Genomic DNA, 18301 nt, shown 5'->3' on the forward strand with positions numbered 1-18301 from the left:
AAACATCATCAAAAATCTGTGGATAGACCTCAAAAGAGCAGTGCATGCAAGACGGCCCAAGAATCTCACAGAACTACAAGTCTTTTGCAAGGAAGAATGGGCTAAAATCCCACAAACAAGAATTGAAAGACATAGCTAGCTGCAGAAAGCGTTTACAAGCTGTGATGCTTGCCAAAGGGGGTGTTACTAAGTACTGACCATGCAGGGTGCCCAAACTTTTGCTTCGGACCCTTTTCCTTTTTTGTTATTTTGAAACCGTAAAAGATGGAAATAAAAAAGTAATTTGCTTAAAATATAAAAGAAATGTGTCATCTTTAACTTTATGCCTTTTGGAAATCAGGTCATCTTTTACTCGCTTAGCTATTCACAGTAACAGAGATTTTGACCAGGGGTGCCCAAACTTTTGCATGCCATTTTATGTCTACATGGCCAATGCAGAATGGCAAATGGAATTTAATGCAGACAAGTGCGAGGTGTTCCACTTTGGTAGGACCATCCAGGGTAGGTCTTACACAGTGGGCATTGACGAGTATGGTGGAACAAAATGATTTGGGAATACAGGTCCATAATTTATTGAAAGTGATGCCACAGGTTGACAGAGTCATAAATAAAGCTTTTGGCACATTGACCTTCATAAATCAAAGTATTGAATAAAGGGATGGGATGTTGGGTCTAATTTGGAGTATTATATGCAGTTTTGGTCACCTACCTACAGAAAAGTAGTAAATAATGTTGAAAGAGTACATTGAAAACTTACAAGGACCCAAGTTATAAGGAAAGATTGAATAGGTTAATGGTTTATTCCTTGGAACTTAGAAGATTGAGAGGAGGTTTGACAGAGATATATAAAATTATGAGGGAATAGATATGGTAAATGCAAACAGACTTTTTCCACTGAGGTTGGGTGGGACAACAACTAGAGGTCATGGGTTAAGGGTGAAAGGTGAAAAGTTTAAGGGGAACATGAGAGGAAACTTCTTCACTTAGAGGGTTGTGAGAATGTGAAATGAGCAGCCAGAGTAAGTGATGCACGTGAGTTCAATTGCAACATTTAAGAGAAATTTTGATAGGTACATGGATGGTAGGGGTATGGAGGGCTATGGTCCCGGTGCAGGTTGATGGGAGTAGGCAGTTGAAATGCCTTGGCATGGACCAAACGGGCCAAAGGGCCTGTTTCTGTGCTGTACCCTTCTCTGATTCTATGTATTGCACTGTACTGTTGCTGCAAAACAAATTTCATGACATATGCCAGTGATATTAACCTGACTTTTATACATGTGACCACAATAAACCAATACAATTGGATACAATTAAGGAGAAGCTGAACAGTCAAGAGAGGAAGGAACAGAGAAATATACTCATATAGAGGAAGGGGCATCAGAGCAGCAATATCAACATTGCCTGGTTGGTGGTACAGCCCATTTCCAAACTGGATATTGCATATGGGCTCCGTACTGAATAATAATGGATGGACGAGAACTATGGTGACATAGCTCCATAAACAGAAAAGGAGATTCGCAGCTTAAAAGCTTTCTGTTGCTATAACTAGTTTGTCAATGGCACTGCACGTTAAAGAGTTTAGCATATGTCCATTTGAGACCAGTGTAGGCCACAACTGATTTCCACTTACCCAGAGTTAGCCCAGTGAGCTGATTCACCATAGCTGTAATTGACAAGGTCACACTTGTAATTGATCACCTCAATCATCTGAAAAGTGAAGGATTAACATGAAGCTCAATTTACATATTACACTATTATGTGTTATTAATTATTGCAACATTGAGTATAGAGGGGGTGGCACAGTGGTTAGCAGGAGACTTTACAATGCCAGTCATAATTTATTAATTTAGAGATACAATACAGAACAGGCTCTTCAGGACCCACATGCTGCCCTGCCACACACCTATTTGACCTTAGCCTAATTTACCAGACAATTTACAACAATCAACTGGTATGTTTTTGTACTGTGGGAAGAAACTGGAGGACCCCGAGGTGAATGTAAACTTCTGACTTCAACTGTATCTGAGTTCTTCCCTTCCCTTCCCTGACAGTCACCCGCTTGTCTAACTCCTGCAGCCTTGGGGTTGACTACTCCCCGTAGCTCCCATCTATCTCCTGCTCACTTTTCCTAATAAGCTGTAGGTCATCAAGTCGCAGCTCCAGATCCCTAACACGGTCTCTCAGGAGCTGCATCTCGGTGCACCTGGTGCACATGTGGCCATCTGGGAGATTGAAAGATTCCCAGGACTACCACATCTGACACCCAGAACAAAGTACTCACCCTACAGACCTGCTCTCTATTCCTCTAAAAAGCAGTTTCAGGTATTGGAGCGGCCATCACAAAGCCCTGACCTCAACCCAATAGAAAATTTGTGAGCAGAACTGAAAAAGTGTGTGAGAGAAAGGAGGCCTACAAACCTGACTCAGTTACACCAGTTCTGTCTGGAGGAATGGAACATAATTCCAGCAACTTACTGTCAGAAGCTTGTGGAAGGTTACTCAAAACGTTTGACCCAAGTTAAACGATTTAAAGCCAATGCTACCAAATACTAACAAAATGTATGTAAACTTCTGACCCACTGGGAAACTGATGAAAGAAATAAAAGCTGAAATAAATCATTCCCTCTACTATTATTCTGACATTTCACATTCTTAAAATAAAGTAGCGATCCTAACTGACCTAAGACAGGGAATGTTTTCTAGGATTCAATGTTAGGAATTGTGAAAAACTGAGTTTAAATGTATTTGGCTAAGGTGTATGCAAATTTCTGACATCAACTGTAGTAGATAGTATAGATAGGGTAAATGCAAGCAGGCTTTGTCCGTTGAGGTTGGGTGGATCTATAACCATGGGTTAAGGATGAAAGGTGCGAAGTTTAAGGCGAACCTGAGGGAAAATTTCTTCACTCAGAGGGTGGTGAGAGTGTAGAATGAGCTGCCAGGACAAGGTGTGCATGCAAGCTTGATTTCAACATTTAGAGAAGTTTGGAAGGCACATGGATAGTAGGGATATGAAGGGCTATAGCCCGGTGCAGGTCGATGGGAGTAGGCAATTTATATGGTTTAAAGCATGGACTAGATGGGCCAAACAGCCTCTGTGCTATATTTCACTATCACTTCATGGGCTTTAAGAGAAGGTCACTCACGGCACGGATTAAGCTGGTCCCAGTTTCCATCGTGTTTAACCTGGAGTCAGCCACTTTAATGGCCAAAACCTGGGCTCCAGGAGCTACACCATTCCTCTCTGGATCTTCTGGAAAGTGCCCAGCAGCAATTGCAGCCACATGTGTCCCATGGGATCCTGTTCATATGTAAAATAAAACATCTTTTACATACTATCATTTAGCAAGACCTTCATCCCATCCTGTCAAAAAATAGCAATTTGGTAGAACAACAAAACTACTGGAATAACTTAGCTGATCAAGCAGCATCTGTGGAAGCAAAAGGATATTCGACATTTCAGGTCAAGACCCTGTGTCAAGTTCATTGTTACCTGACTGTACATACATACAAACAAACAAAACAACGTTCCTTTGGACCACATTGCACCCACAAATAAGTTAAATAAGTTAAAACATTAAATACGTTTAATGCATGTAGTGCACAGCACCAGTAAACAGTAAACAATCCAGTAAACACCTCGTTGTCCTGGTGACGAGACCTCTGTGATGGCAGGGTATTCATTAGTCTCACAGCCTTAGGGAAGAAGCTGCTACCCAGTTTGGCAGTCCTAGTCCTGATGCTCCTGTACCTCCTTCCTAATGGTAGTGGGTCAAAGAGATCATGGGATGGGTGGCAAGGATCCACCACAAAACAATCAGCACGAGTTATGCTAGTAGTTTAGTTTATATTCCTGCATCTGCACTCTTTTGTGTTTCCACATCACTTTATTAGACTTAATAGAAGACATAGGAGCAGAAGTAGGCCATTCGCCCCATCAGGGCTGAACTACACCATTCCATCATGACAGATTTATTATCCCTCCTAAGCCCATTCTCCCAGCTTCTACCCAAAACCTTTAACGCTCTTACTAATCAAGAATCTAGCAAACTTTGCTTTAAATACACCCAATGACTTTCCCTCCACAGTCGTACATGGCAATGAATTCCACAGATTCACCACCCTCTGGCTAAAGAAATTCCTCCACTTCTCTGTTACAAAGGGTAATCTTTGTATCCCAAGGCTGTGCCTAAACTCTACTCTCCCATTACTGGAAATATCCTTTCAAAGTCACTCTATTGTCGGCTGGTGGCGCAGTGACATCAGCGCCGGACTCCGAAACGGAGGTTCCTGGGTTCGAATCCAATCGGGCCGTTTCGGAGTATGCTTTCCATCCGTGCCGGGTTGAGTGTTGAGCTCACAACTCCACCTCGTAAAATAAAGAAACATACTGTACTGCAAAATGTCTGTGTGTGGAGTGACGCGCCAGACAGACTCTCACTCCGCGCCTTGTAAGGCACGTGCCCGACGCTGGCCTTTGGTCTGAGTCGATGTCGATCATCATCATCTATCTAGGCCTTTATACACACACACCCACACACACAAACGTTGCAGATTCTCCTATGTTTATACTTCAATAGAGTTGTTCAGTCAACCCTGCTTCCCCAAGCAGTTTCTTTATGACTTACACCTTTTTCCTTCTCAGGTACACATCTCATTCTCAGTGAAAGTTACTGCTGACGACGCTTGCAAAGCCCTTTCAAATGATCACAGCAACATGTTGCATGGGGGATTATATCCTTATAATCTTGCTGGGTTGGGTGTCGAATTGCAGTTTAATTTCCAATGATTGCTTGTAATTTTATATAATCACCTATATACCCTACCTTTTTATTGAGATACAGCGCACAACAGGCCCTACAAGCTGCACCACCCAGTAACACCCAATTTAACCCTAGCCTATTCACAGGACACTTTACAATCCCCAATGAACAACCTACCAGTATATCTTTGGACTGTAGGAGGAGACTGGAGCACCCTGAGAAAACCCACACATTCCATAGGGAGAACGTACAGACTCGTTACAAATGACATTGCAACTATGAACGTCAATGCCCTGAGCTACAAAAACGTTGTGAAAACTGCTGTGCTACCATGACACCTGTGCAATTGTCCAGTAAATTTTCCAGAAATTATGGTATATTCCTTCGGTATTTTTCTGGAAGTTTCTTAGTTTTCAGTAGCAGGGGTCACGCACTGGAATCTGGCTATTTTAAGGAATAATTGTTATCACTGGAATTTCTGTCTGAGTAGCTGACAGCCATGATTGATCTTTCCCTTTATCTTTTCTTTGTTCTCTCTCATTTGCTTTTTGTTTTTGTGGCATTTAATAAAACAGCTGTAAGCAACAAGTTTTTAGCAAAGTTCATAAAAGAGATACAAGAGCGTCAGGACTAGGATCATCAGACTGAGTAACAGCTTCTTTCCTCAGTCTGTGAGCCTAATGAATACCCTGCCACCACCAAGGTTTCGTTGCTAGGACACTGAGCTGTTTACAGTTTACTGTACTGTTTACCTGTGCTGCACACTACATGCTTTTAAAATTGTATTTCATTAACTTATTCATAGTAATATTGTTTTATCTGCTGTGTGATGTATGTTTTGTGGATACACTGTGGTCCAAAGGAATGTTGCTTTTTCTGGTAGTATATATGTACCTCAAATGACAATAAACTTGAACTTGTTTAATGCCCCTTTCTCAACTTCTGAAGAACCTTTGGATCACTAACATATCAGGATACAACATCCTTAATCTTAATTCAAGCGATTCCAAGGGTTGTTTTCTGTAGATTGGAAGCATGGGGATGGTTTACTTCTGTACATAAAAAAAACAATAAATTCCTTTCTGTTGCAGGCTTACCAGAATTTGTGACAATGGAAAGAGTGTTGCCATCATCGTAAATATTGATGGAGTAATTCAGCATTTCTGATTTACCCAGCTGTGCATATTCATAGTCTTCCTTGTAGCTCCTTAGAGTTCGACAGCTACTCAGGTTTCCACATTCACTGGTGTCAAGACAAGCTCTACCAAGAGGGAGAGAAAAAAAATGAGAGAAGCAAAAAGGATAAACATCTTGGACTGTGTTGGCTGTTGATGCAAATGACATGCTTCACTGTATATTTCAATACATATATGACAATGAAGATTATCTTTAAATTTGAAAGAGATTAGATCAAGGAGGTGCCCAAAGATTTATAGAGTCAGAGAATTACAGCATGGAAAGATGAAGTAAATGAGAATTTTGCATTAGTCTTCCTTGTAGAAGACACTTCATTGTGCCAGATGTTGAAGGGTATAAGGGAAGGGAAGTGAGTGCAGTGAGTATTACAAGGGAGAAGGTGTTCAAAAAGCTGAAAGACCCAAAGGTACATAGGTCACCTGGACCAGATGAACTGCATCCTAGGGTTCTGAAAGAGGTAGCAGTAGAGATGGTGGAGGCATTCGTAAGGATCTTTCAAATCATTGGACTCTGACATGATGCCAGAGGACTGGAAAATTGCAAATGTCACTCAACTCTTTAAGAAGAGGAAGGCAGCAGAAAGGAAATTATAGACCAGTTAGCCTGACCTCAGCGGTTGGGAAGAAGTTGGAATCCATTGTTAAGGATGAGGTTATGGAGTATTTGTAACACAGGACAAGATAGGGCACAGTCAGCATGGTTTCCTTCAGGAAAAATCTTGTCTGACGAACCTGATGGAATTCTTTGAGAAGTATACACGTAGGATAGATAAAGGGGATGCAATGGATATTGTATATTTGGACTTTCAGAAGGCCTTTGACAAGGTGCCACACATGAGGCTGCTTACCATGTTAAGAGCCCATGATATTACAGGGAAGTTACTGGCATGGGTAGAGGATTGGCTGATTGGTAGGAGGCAGCCAGTGGGATTAAAAGGATCTTTTTCTGGTTGACTGCCAGTGACTAGTAATGTTCCGCAGGGGTTGGTGTTGGGACTGCTTCTTTTTATGCTGTGTATCATTGATTTAGATGATGAAATAGATAGCTTTGTTGCCAAGTTTGCAGATGTCACAAAGATTAGTGGAGGGGCAGGTAGTTTTGAGGAAACAGGTAGGCTGTAGAAGGACTTAGACTGATTAGGAAAATGGGTAAGAAAGTGGCAAATGAGGGGCATCCATTTAAAACAGATGCAGAGAAGTTTCTTTAGCCAGAGGGTGGTGAGTTTGTGGAATTTATTGCCTCAGGCAGCTGTGGAGGCCAGGTCATTGGGCGTATTTAAGGCAGAACTTGATAGGCTCTTGATCGGACACGGCATCAAAGGTTACAGGGAGAAGGTCAGGGAGTGGAGCTGAGGAGAGGAAAAAAAAGGATCAGCCATGATTGAATGGCAGAGCAGACTCGATAGGCTAAATGGCCCAATTCTGCTCCCATGTCTTATGGCCTTATGAAAACAGGCCCTTCAGCCTAACTCATCCATGTTGATTGTGTTTCCCAGGCAGGCAGTCCCATTTGTCTATTCACATCAAAACTGACTTTTCACTGGGCAATCAGGATATTGTCATTAACGCCACTGTCTCATGTAAACACAGGGTGAATCTGGAGTAAGCCGTAAGTAAGGTTAGCGTACAGTACTGTGTAAATGTAATATGTATATACACATAGTACTGATGAATCTGTGATATTCATTGCCACAGATGGCTGTGGAGGCCAAGTCATTGGGTATTTTTAAAGCAAAGGTCAAGAGTTCTGTAATTGTAAGGGGTCAAAGGTTACAGGAAAAAGGCAGGTGAATGGGGTTGAGAGGGATAACAAATCAGCCACGTGGGAATTCCAGAGCAGACTCAAAGGGCTAAATGGCCTAATTCTGCACTTGTGTCTTATAGTCCACACAATTCAATCACAAAGTTCACTTAAATTTGGTCATCTCTTTTAGAACTGTGACACAACTTCTGAAGATATGTTGCTGCAATTACGTGAACTTCCTTTGCCTCCAAGTCAATTCTTCATAATAATTAGATAAGTTATTGTAATTAGCTTTTATTAAAAAATGTGCTCTGAGTCATTACTGAAAATAAATATTTAATCAGAATTTCAAATAAGGCATAATTTCAATATTGGGAAATGCAAATTGTTCTTCAGAACTTGGCTGTAACTGTCAGAATTGTATGGTGTCAAATAAAACATACAAAGGTCTAATGACCTAGCATCAGAAATGACGTAAAATGAGTTCACCTCCAACTCTCTCCATCATGCCAAACCAAGCAGTCATATACAGGTCCAAGGTCAGAATATTTCTTCTCTTGTATATCCAACTGATCAATTTGGCACTGAAGATCTTCCTGTATCAGCTTCTCTTCCTGTTGAAAGTCCAATTCCAAGGTGAGATATTAGCACTCAAATTGCAAAACAATCCTCTACCCTCTGGAATGATGTCAGGGTAAAAGACCCCTGTCCTGGAAGAGACTGAAGGAGGATGTATAGTTCTCTTTTTACCAAAGTAGTCAAGCTTAAGGCAGAAATAAATAAACAGAAGCACGTACATAGCCACATGCGACTGACGCTATTTAAAAACGGTTCATTCTAAGCACGGTGTAAGACCTAACAACTACAGAAGTGTATAGTCTGACATTAGTTAGAAACTGTTTGTCAACGGTCTCCTGCCCCAATTAAGCAGCATCATGTCCCAAATAAACAAAGGGAATCCCAACTATTTTCTCGATTAGTCTTTGTTCTTTAATAGTTATCCCAAATAAGCAGCTGCCCCAATTAATGATGGCTCAGTTAACTGGAATCCACTGTACTTTGCTTTCCTAAATCTCTTCTACATCCTCGCTAAAGATTACACATCTTTCCTATTACAAGGTGACCAGAACCGAACACAACACTCCAAGTGTGGTCCAACTAGGGCTTTACAGAGCAGCGACATTACCTCATGGCACTTGACCTCAATCCTCCAACTAATGAAGGCCAACACATCATATGCCTTCTTAACCACCCATCAACTTGTGCAGCAGCCCTGAGGGATCTACGGACATCGACCCTACCTGAGATAGAGTTGCGGTGTTTTTGTTGAATTCCGTCAGCCTTCGGTGTGCTTCTGCCACAGCCACACGATGAAGAGGATCCCATCGCTTCTCCCGTCTCTCTTGCTGTTTGCAAAGGTGGGCAAAGGCACAAAATTAGGGCAGGAAAGAACAAAAGCATCAGGGGGAAAATATGCATGTTCCTTCGGTGCAGGTTGATGGGACTGGGCAGCTTATATGGTTTGGCATGGACTAGATGGGCTAAAGGGCCTGTTTCTGTGCTGTACTTTTCTATGACTATGACTCTATAAACTAAGTCCTATGCCACTGGGAAGAAAGATATAGCTTAGAACAAGTTTGTGTCCAGTTTTGGTCACCTACCTACAGGAAAGATGTAAACAAGACTGAAAGAGTGCAGAGAAAGTTTACAATGTTGATGAATTATAGGGAAAGGTTGAATAGGTTAAGACTTTACTCCCTAGAATGTAGAAGAATAAGGGGAAATTTGTTATAGAGGTATACAAAATTATGAGAGGTATAGATAGGGTAAATGCAAACCGGCCTTTTTCACTGAGAGCGAGCAAGACTAGAACTAGAGGTTAACGGTGAAAGGTGAAAAGTTTAAAGGGGACATAGGGAGAACTATTTCACTCAGAAGGTGGTGAGAGTGTGGAACGAGCTGCCAGTGGAAGTGGTGGATACAGGGTCGATTTTAACATTTAAGAGAAGTTTGGGTAGGTACATGGACAGGAGAGATACAGAGGGCTATGGCCCGGTGCAAGTCAATAGGTCTAGGCAAAATAATAGTTCAGTATGGACTGGATGGGCAGAAGGGGCTATTTCTGTTCTATAGTGTTCTATAACTCTCCGACAATGCCTAAATATTGTTGATGTATAAAAACAAACCTTGTAATACCAACTAGAGGTGCAAAAAAACAGACTGGCCAAATACATAATTATTTCATAATTTCTAGCCTTAAGATTCATTAACAGTCTTAATGAAATAATACCCATGTATAATTACACAAGTGATTAAGTCTGAGGATGACACCACTGTCATTGGACCAATGAGAATCAGGTTTAAATCATTGGCATATGTCGCAAAATTTGTTGTTTTGCTGCTGCAACACTTAATAAAAAATATTAATTACAATAAGAAATCTCTCTCTCTCTCTCATATAAACTAAATTTAAATAAGAAGAGCAAAAAGGGAGAGAAAAAATTAGTGAGATATTATATGTGGGGACATTGTCCATTCAGAAATCTACCTCCTCAATGGTAGCAATGAGAAGAGGACTTGTTCTGGATGATGCGGCCCTTAATTTGTCTAATCACCAGAGATGATTAATCCAAGTACCAGCAGGGAGTAAACTAGTTCGTGTCCTGGTACAATCACAACAACTTGGAACAAAGAGCCTCAAAACCACGGAGATGTTTTTCACCTTCAAGAGAAATGTCTCTCCTCTCCACCCACTCGTCATCTCTACAGTTAGCACTGTTTCAATTCAGGTTCCTGGGCATCATTATTTCGCAGGCCTCATGTGGGAGAACCCCATCTTCCCACCACCCTACCAGGGATAGGGTTCCTCTTATCTTCACCTATCACCCCACCAGCCTCCGCGTCCAGCACATAATTCTCTGAAACTTCCATCACCTCCAAAGAGATCCCACCACCAAGAACATCTTTCCCTCCCCCTCAATTTCTGCTTTCTGCAGAGGTCGCTCTCTACACGTCTCCCTTGTCCAATCGTCCTTCCTCACTGATCTCCCTCCTGGCACTTATCCTTGCAAGCGGAACAAGGCTATACCTGCCCCTGCATCTCCTCCCTTACCACCATTCAGGGCCCCAAACAGTCCTTCCAGGTGAGGCGACACTTCACCTGTGAGTCTGTTGGGGTCACTTACGGAGTTTGGGGCTCCTGATGTGGCCTCCTGTATATTGTGATGCTGCTTTGCTGAGCATCTATGCTCTGTCCGCCAGATCAAGCAGGATCTCCCAGTGGCCACCTATTTTAATTCCACTTCCCATTCCGAAATGTCCATCCACAGCCTCCTCCGCTGTCGTGAGGAGGCCACATTTAAATTGGAGAAACAACACCTTGAATTCCATTTGGGTAGTGATGGCATGAACATCGATTTCTCAAACTTCCAGTAATACCCCACATTCCCCCCCCCCCACTTCACCAATTCCCATCCCCTTTTCCCTCTCTCACCTCATCTCCTTGCCCACCCTTCACCTCTCACTGGTGTTCCTCCCCCATTTTTCTTTCTTCCATGGCCTTCCGTCTCTTTCACCAATCAACACCCTAGCTCTTTACTTTATCCCTTCCCCTCTAGGTTTCACCTATCACCTTGTGCTTCTCTCTCCCCTCCCCCATCTTTTAAATCTATTCCTCAGCATTTTTTCTTCAGTCCTGCCAAAGGGTTAACTGTACTTTTTTCATAGATGCTGCTTGGCTTGCTGAGTTCCTTCAGCATTTTGTGTGTGTTGCTCAAATGTTTTCAAACCTTAGTGCAAGATTTAATTGGATCATAATTACTATTCCCTCAAAATGCCTTAATTGCCAGATCATCAGTGACCTTTCCTCACAAAATGAAACATGATGTATTTTTTTGCTGGCTCCTCACATACTACTCTGGAATACTATTTTGCATGCAATTCACCCTCCACGGTATACTGCCAATTTGGTTTATTAAATCAATTTAATGAATATGTGGCTCAAGGAAAATGGTGCGCTCGGTCACAACAGTCATTCTGGGCCCAAACAAAGGTGTAATTTTTCAACCATTACTTTTTTTTTTACAATTGCAAGAGACTGCTGGATATTAAGAACATGTAATGAAGGTCTACCCCATCAACGAGTTGCTTGATAGCAGTGAAACTGGATTTGTTGGGTTCCATGTTGCTGCCTGCTACAGCCACCCAAGGAGGACGGTGGAGGCACTGGGTAGTCCAACAAATGGCACAAATGATCGTCTCGGATGTGCTTCTTGAGATTGCAAGACCTTGTTGGACATTGCTAAAGTAGAATACTACAAGTCCAGTTCACTGGCAGGACTGACGGCAAGGGAGCTACTGTAATTATATGTACTATATGTACTGTTACATACCTCGTGGGTATCTTGTAACTGTCTTATGACCATGATGTAATTGAGTATCTTGTGAGCATGATGTAATGGTCTTATGATGATGGGGTGATGTAATTTTCTTGCCAGCATGAGGTCACATGATGACATGTTCTCAACAGGGGTTGCCGGCTATGCATCTCCATCTTCTTCGATCTTGCGACAGCACTGAGTACAGCCTCTCCTCCAGTTTGTTCTCGCTGGCCGCCTTAGCACCGCCCGCCGCTGAAATTGAGCCCGAGGCCGTGTCGGCCTCCAGCCAATGGCCGCTTCTTCAAGCTCGGCCCTTCCTTAGGCGGTGGCCTTGGGCAGGTCCAGGCACATGGTGCAGCGCCCAAGTTCATCATGCCTCTTCTAACTAGGTGCAGAGCATACAGTTCGTAGATACGTGGTGAGGCTTTAATCTCTTCCACGGAAGATGGCCGTTGGCTCACAAAGAGCTCATCCGCCCTTTGTCAGGTCTTGTTTCTTTTTAGTCCTGCTAGAAGCCCCTGTTGTTACACAGTTTAGTTTGTTGTCCAATTCGCCAGTTACTCCGTTATGCTGCGTATTCGTCTCATGACGCAGTTTTGTTTTAAAGTTGAGTTTTACTTTCTTAAAGTACAAGAACCTGAAGGATTGAGTAAAGTTGGTGTCACTCAGCAGTTTAATACAGGATCGACCTTATTGAATCTTCATTCAGAAATAGTGACCTGCATCTGAGATAACCCCTGTAAGATCAGGAAGGTTTTTTGCAGTGTTCATTTGCCAGGAAAAGGTCAGTTCCTTTAAGCCGTTTTATTCCCTTTATCATGAATCCTTTGGAGAATTAGCAGTAATGTCAAGTCTTCGAGGAAATCCGTTTCCAGAGAAGTCTCTCCTTATTGACTGTGTAACACTTTAAGACTGTGTTCGAATTTACCACTTTAAGACTGTGATCGAATTCACCACTTTAAGAACCGTTCCAGATTTGCCATATAGCTGTTAACTTCCGGTTAACTTCCGGTTAAGTTAGTCGTTTGAATACTTTTTGCTATTGGTGAGCAGAGTTTAATAAATGTTTGTTTGTTCATAAAACCTAACTCAAATATATATTCATTATTGCTGGTCACGTGACAAAATTGGGGGCTTGTCCTGAATTGTTCCGATTTTGAGCTTAAGTGCTTGTTGAGTTATCAAAGGGAAATACCCGATCCTTTGGTTTGATTGGTCTGTGGGTGGTATTCCGCAGCAGCAATGAATATCGACGAGTTTATGGCAACGCCAGACCCGGAGTTATTAGGGAAGGCGAAAAAGGATGATGTATCCGAGATTGCTAGAAGGTTGGACCTTAAAGGAATTTCGAAGGTTACAACAAAGCCGGTAATTCAGAGGAAAATCGCAGAACAATATATAAATTCGGGAGTTTTTGATGAAGCGGAGTTAGATAGGTTCCCTGTAAGTAAAGCAGCGATCCAGTTGCACCTGGAACAGGTAGCGTTAGAAAAGCTTAGAGTAGAAGCTAACTCAAAACAGAAACAATTAGGAGCTGAATTGGAACAAAGTCGGTTAGAAGCTGCAAATAAACAGAAGGAATTTGAAGCTAGAGAAGCAGATAGAAAGAGGGAGTTTGAGCGAGCGATGTTGAAATTAAAGATGGAGAATCTGTCCTCTGGTTCTTGGAAACAGTTTGTTGCTAGTCAGGAAGTTACATTGGCTCCTCCATTTATTTAATGAAGCAGAAGTGCACAAATATTTCCAATGTTTTGAAACTGTTGCTCTGATTTCAGGGTGGCCGAAAGATAAATGGTCAGTGATGTTACAAAGTGTAACTAGAGGTAAGGCACAACAAGTTTATACAGCTTTAACTGCTGAGCAAGCTCTTGATTATGATATCGTGAAGCAGCATATACTAAAAGCGTATGAACTGGTTCCGGAAGCCTATAGAGAAAGATTCAGAAGCTTGAAGAAATCTGTGGAAAAAACTTACGTGGAATTTGCCTACAATAAATCTGTGTGATTTGAGAGATGGGTTTCTTCTAAAAATGTGAATGGGGAGTATAATAAATTAAAAGAGTTGATTTTATTGGAGGAATTTAAAAGCAGCATCCCTGTTGAAGTAAGGACATACTTAAATGAGAGGGACACTGCTACATTGCAGGAGTCTGCTAAATTAGCAGATGAGTATGCTTTAAACCACAGGAGTATATTTCCTTCAGGTAGAACTTTTAAAAGGAAAAACAGCACAGAGAGTCAAGGTAAACCATAAATTAAATCAGAAGTTAGTGAGAAAGGTAAGGATGAAGGGAAACACATGAAGGAAAGACATTTTGGTCCTATTTGTAATTATTGTAAGAAACCTAGTCACATAATAGCTAACTGTTTCCGATTGAAGAAGGAGGAGAAGGAGGCAGTCCCAGATGCTTGTGTGCAACATATTGAAATACCCGTAAATCCACAGGGTTCGACAAATACAAATGAAGCTTTGACAGAGTCTGACCAAGTTAAGAGGGGATATGATCATTTTATAACCCATGGATTTGTATCCTTGAAAGAGGGATCCACTCCAGCGCCAATAAAAATACTTAGGGATAGTGGAGCTTCTCAGTCACTTATGTCAGACAGTGTTCTAAAGTTTAGTGATAAGTCTGACAGTGATGAGGTAAACTATATATGAGGTGTTGGGAGTGCCCTTATGCCTGTACATTTGCATAAAGTAAATTTAAGGTCAAGGTTAGTTACAGGACTTGTTAAAGTAGGACTACAACCCAGTTTACCCATGAATGATGTTTCTTTATTGTTAGGAAATGACTTAGCAGATGGACAAGTTTTTCCTGAAGTGCATTTGACAATAAAGCATGTTTCTGAGGAACCAAAGATGGATTTCAAACACGGATTCCTCCTGTGTTGTAACCCGAGCTATGGCTAAAAAGATTGATGTGCAGGATGGGCCTGTTGCCCTTGACTGTTCAACGAGAGATTCGAATTTTGAGGAAGTGTCAGAAACTTTCTTACCTTCATTGTTTGATCAAGATTCTTGTAGTAAGTCTGACCATGAAGATTTGTCTTTATCTCGGAAGGAAATGATAGCAGAGCAGAGTAGAGATCCTGAGATTATCAAATTAAAGGAACAAGCTCTTCCAGATAGTGAAATTGAGAGGGTGTCAATAGGATATTATTTTGAGAAGGGAGTATTAATGAGGAAGTGGAGATCACCTACAATTCCTGCAAGTGAGGAATGGGAAGTTTTTCACCAGGTAGTAGTTCCTAAAGATTATCAGAATAAGATTTTAACTATGGCTCATAGTATGCCTTTGGGTGGCCATCAAGGTGTGAAGAAAACTGTGAACAAGGTTTTTAAACATTTTTACTGGCCTAGTTTAAGAAAAGATACGGCGACATTTTGCAGAACATGTCATACTTGCCAAATTGTGGGTAAACCTAATCAAGTTACTCCAGTGGCCCCACTGCAACCTATTCCTGCATTTGGTGAACCATTTTCAAAAACTATTATAGATTGTGTAGGCCCATTGCCAAAAACCAAAACTAGGCATATTTGCTGACCATCATGTGCACAGCGTCTAGGTTTCCAGAGGCAACACCACTTAAGAATATAATGGCTAAAACTCTAATAAAGGCTCTTACAAAATTCTTTACTTACTTTGGGTTGCCTAAGGAAATACAATCTGATCAAGGTAGTGATTTTATGTCTGGATTGTTCCAGCAGATAGTTTATAAACTGGGAGCAAAACAGATTACCTCGCCTGCATACCATCCATAATCGCAAGAAGCCTTGGAGAGATTCCATTCTACCCTCAAAACTATGATTAGGACGTATTGTGTGGAAAATGAAAATGATTGGGATGAGGGCATACATTTACTTCTATTTGCAGTCCAGGAGTCAGTGCAGGAATCCCTAGGTTTTAGTCCTTTTGAACTTGTCTTTGGGCATAGAGTTAGAGGACCTTTGGCCTTGTTAAAAGAACAGTGGATTAATAAAGAGGTACATACTAATTTGTTGGATTATGTTTTAAAATTTAAGGAAAGAAAGCATAAAGCTTGTAGCTTAGCTAAGGAAAATTTAAAATCGGCTCAGGAGAAAATGAAAACTTGGTATGATAAGGAAGCTAGAATTAGGTCATTTAAGCCTGGAGATAAGGTGTTGGTTCTTTTCCCAGTGCAAACGAACCCTTTACAAGCTAAATTTCATGGTCCTTATGAGGTTATATCTGAAGTTAATGATGTGGATTATGTGATAAAAACACCAGACCGAAGAAGGCCAACATAGTTTTGTCATATAAATATGATAAAACCATATTATGAGAAACAGTCTGCTGCTATGACTGTTGTGGTCAGTAATGATGAGTCTGATCCCACTGGGAACCTAATGGATGATTCATCTGAAACTCATTTTAAACCCAATATTATTTCTGCCAGGTTACCAAACTCAACAATTCTGGAAAATATTGATGAGAAATTAGCTCATTTACAGCCAGAGCAGAGGCAGCAGATGAAGTAGTTAATTTTTAAATATAGAGATTTATTTCCAGATGTCCTAAAAGAACCACAGTAGCTTCACATGATGTAGATGTTGGAGATGCCAAACCCACAAAGCAACATCCATATCGGATGAATTTGGAAAAATGTAAACTTGCTGAACAAGAAATTAAGAATATGTAAGAGAATAATATTATTAGTCCTTCTAATTCGAATTGGAATTCCCCATGTGTTATGGTGCCTAAGCCAGACAATAGTATTCGGTTTTGCACAGATTACAGGAAGGTGAATGCTGTGACAAAAACTGATGCGTATCCAATCCCTAGAGAGGATGATCGTGTGCATAAAGTGGAAAAGCAAAGTTTCTTACAAAGATTGGTTTGTTAAAAGGTTATTGGTGTGTTCCATTGATGGACAGAGGTAGAGAGATTTCTGCATTTGTAAACCCATCTGGGTTTTATGAATATAATGTTCTTCCCTTTGGGATGAAGAATGCACCAGGTACTTTCCAGAGGATGATTAATTCTGTAATTCATGGGTTAAAAGATGCAGATGCCTATATTGATGATTTAGTTACAGGAAATGATACTTGGGAAGCACATATTACTGCGGTGGAAAAACTATTTGAAAAGCTTTCAAAAGCTAACTTAACTACTAACTTAGCTAAAAGTGAATTTGGTAATGCCACGGTAACCTACCTTGGTTATGTTGTAGGTCCGGGCTCAGTTAAAGAAAATGGTTAAGGAAATAAATCAAACTCCAATTCAGCAACAAAGTTTGATGTTACAGGAGTATAATATTTTGATAACTCATATTAAAGGTAAAGATAATGTGATTGCTGACCGTCTAACTAGATGTTGAATATACAATGTAAATTTTTTTATGGAGTGGTATTTTAACATTTGTAACACTCCTATCGTATATTAGTTTGCAAGGTGCTGTATGATAATACTGTGTATATTGTGTATGTTGTAGATTTTATACATTTGTATTTTTTTTGTAATAGTTAGTTGTTAAAACTTTGCTCATAAAACACCAAAATTTTCCTTTTTTGGAGGGAGGTGTTACATACCTCGTGGGTATCTTGTAACTGTCTTATGACCATGAGGTAATTGAGTATCTTGTGAGTATGATGTAATGGGTCTTGTGATGGTGGGGTGACGCAATTTTCCCGCCAGTGTGAGGTCACATGATGACATGTTCTCAACAGGTATGTAACTGGAAACCCCTGTTGTTACACAGTTTAGTTTGTTGTTTAATTCGTCAGTTACACCGTTATGCTGCATATTCGTCTCATGACACAGTTTCGTTTTAAAGTGGAGTTTTACTTTCTATTGTAAGTCTAGTATTGGAGAGTGAAGACCTTACTAAAGTACAAGAACCTGAAGGATTGAGTAAAGTTGGTGTCGCTCGGCAGTTTAATACAGGATTGACCTTATTGAATCTTAGTTCAGAAATAGTGACCTGCATCAGAGATAACCCCTGTAAGATCAGGAAGGTTTTTTGCAGTGTTCATTCACCAGGAAAAAGTCAGTTCCTTTAAGCTGTTTTATTTCCTTCGTCCGGAATCCTTTGAAGAAGCAGCAGTAAGGTCACATCTTCGAGAAAATCCGTTTCCAGAGAAGTCTCTCCTTATTGACTGTGTAAATCACTTTAAGACTGTGTTCCAATTTACCACTTTAAGACTGCGTTCAAATTTACCACTTTAAGAACAGTTCAAGATTTGCCGTATAGCCG

At 40.9% G+C, this 18301-nt stretch overlaps 1 protein-coding gene across 2 annotated transcripts in view; it reads right to left on the minus strand.

Annotated features, from left to right (window-relative positions):
- LOC140204370 (tripeptidyl-peptidase 2-like) overlaps positions 1 to 18301 on the minus strand; it is a 193393-nt gene that overhangs the window by 154069 nt on the left and 21023 nt on the right. For both annotated transcript variants that reach the window (XM_072271060.1, XM_072271061.1), the window contains exons 4-8: positions 9005 to 9109; positions 8193 to 8317; positions 5861 to 6024; positions 3147 to 3301; positions 1631 to 1707 (exon numbers count right to left, since the gene is read on the minus strand). In XM_072271060.1, the coding sequence (XP_072127161.1) occupies positions 1631 to 1707; positions 3147 to 3301; positions 5861 to 6024; positions 8193 to 8317; positions 9005 to 9109 (626 nt within the window). The remainder of the gene's footprint in view (positions 1 to 1630; positions 1708 to 3146; positions 3302 to 5860; positions 6025 to 8192; positions 8318 to 9004; positions 9110 to 18301) is intronic.

The sequence above is a fragment of the Mobula birostris genome, chromosome 10 (assembly GCF_030028105.1).
Source record: "Mobula birostris isolate sMobBir1 chromosome 10, sMobBir1.hap1, whole genome shotgun sequence".
Taxonomy (NCBI): Eukaryota; Metazoa; Chordata; class Chondrichthyes; order Myliobatiformes; family Myliobatidae; genus Mobula; species Mobula birostris.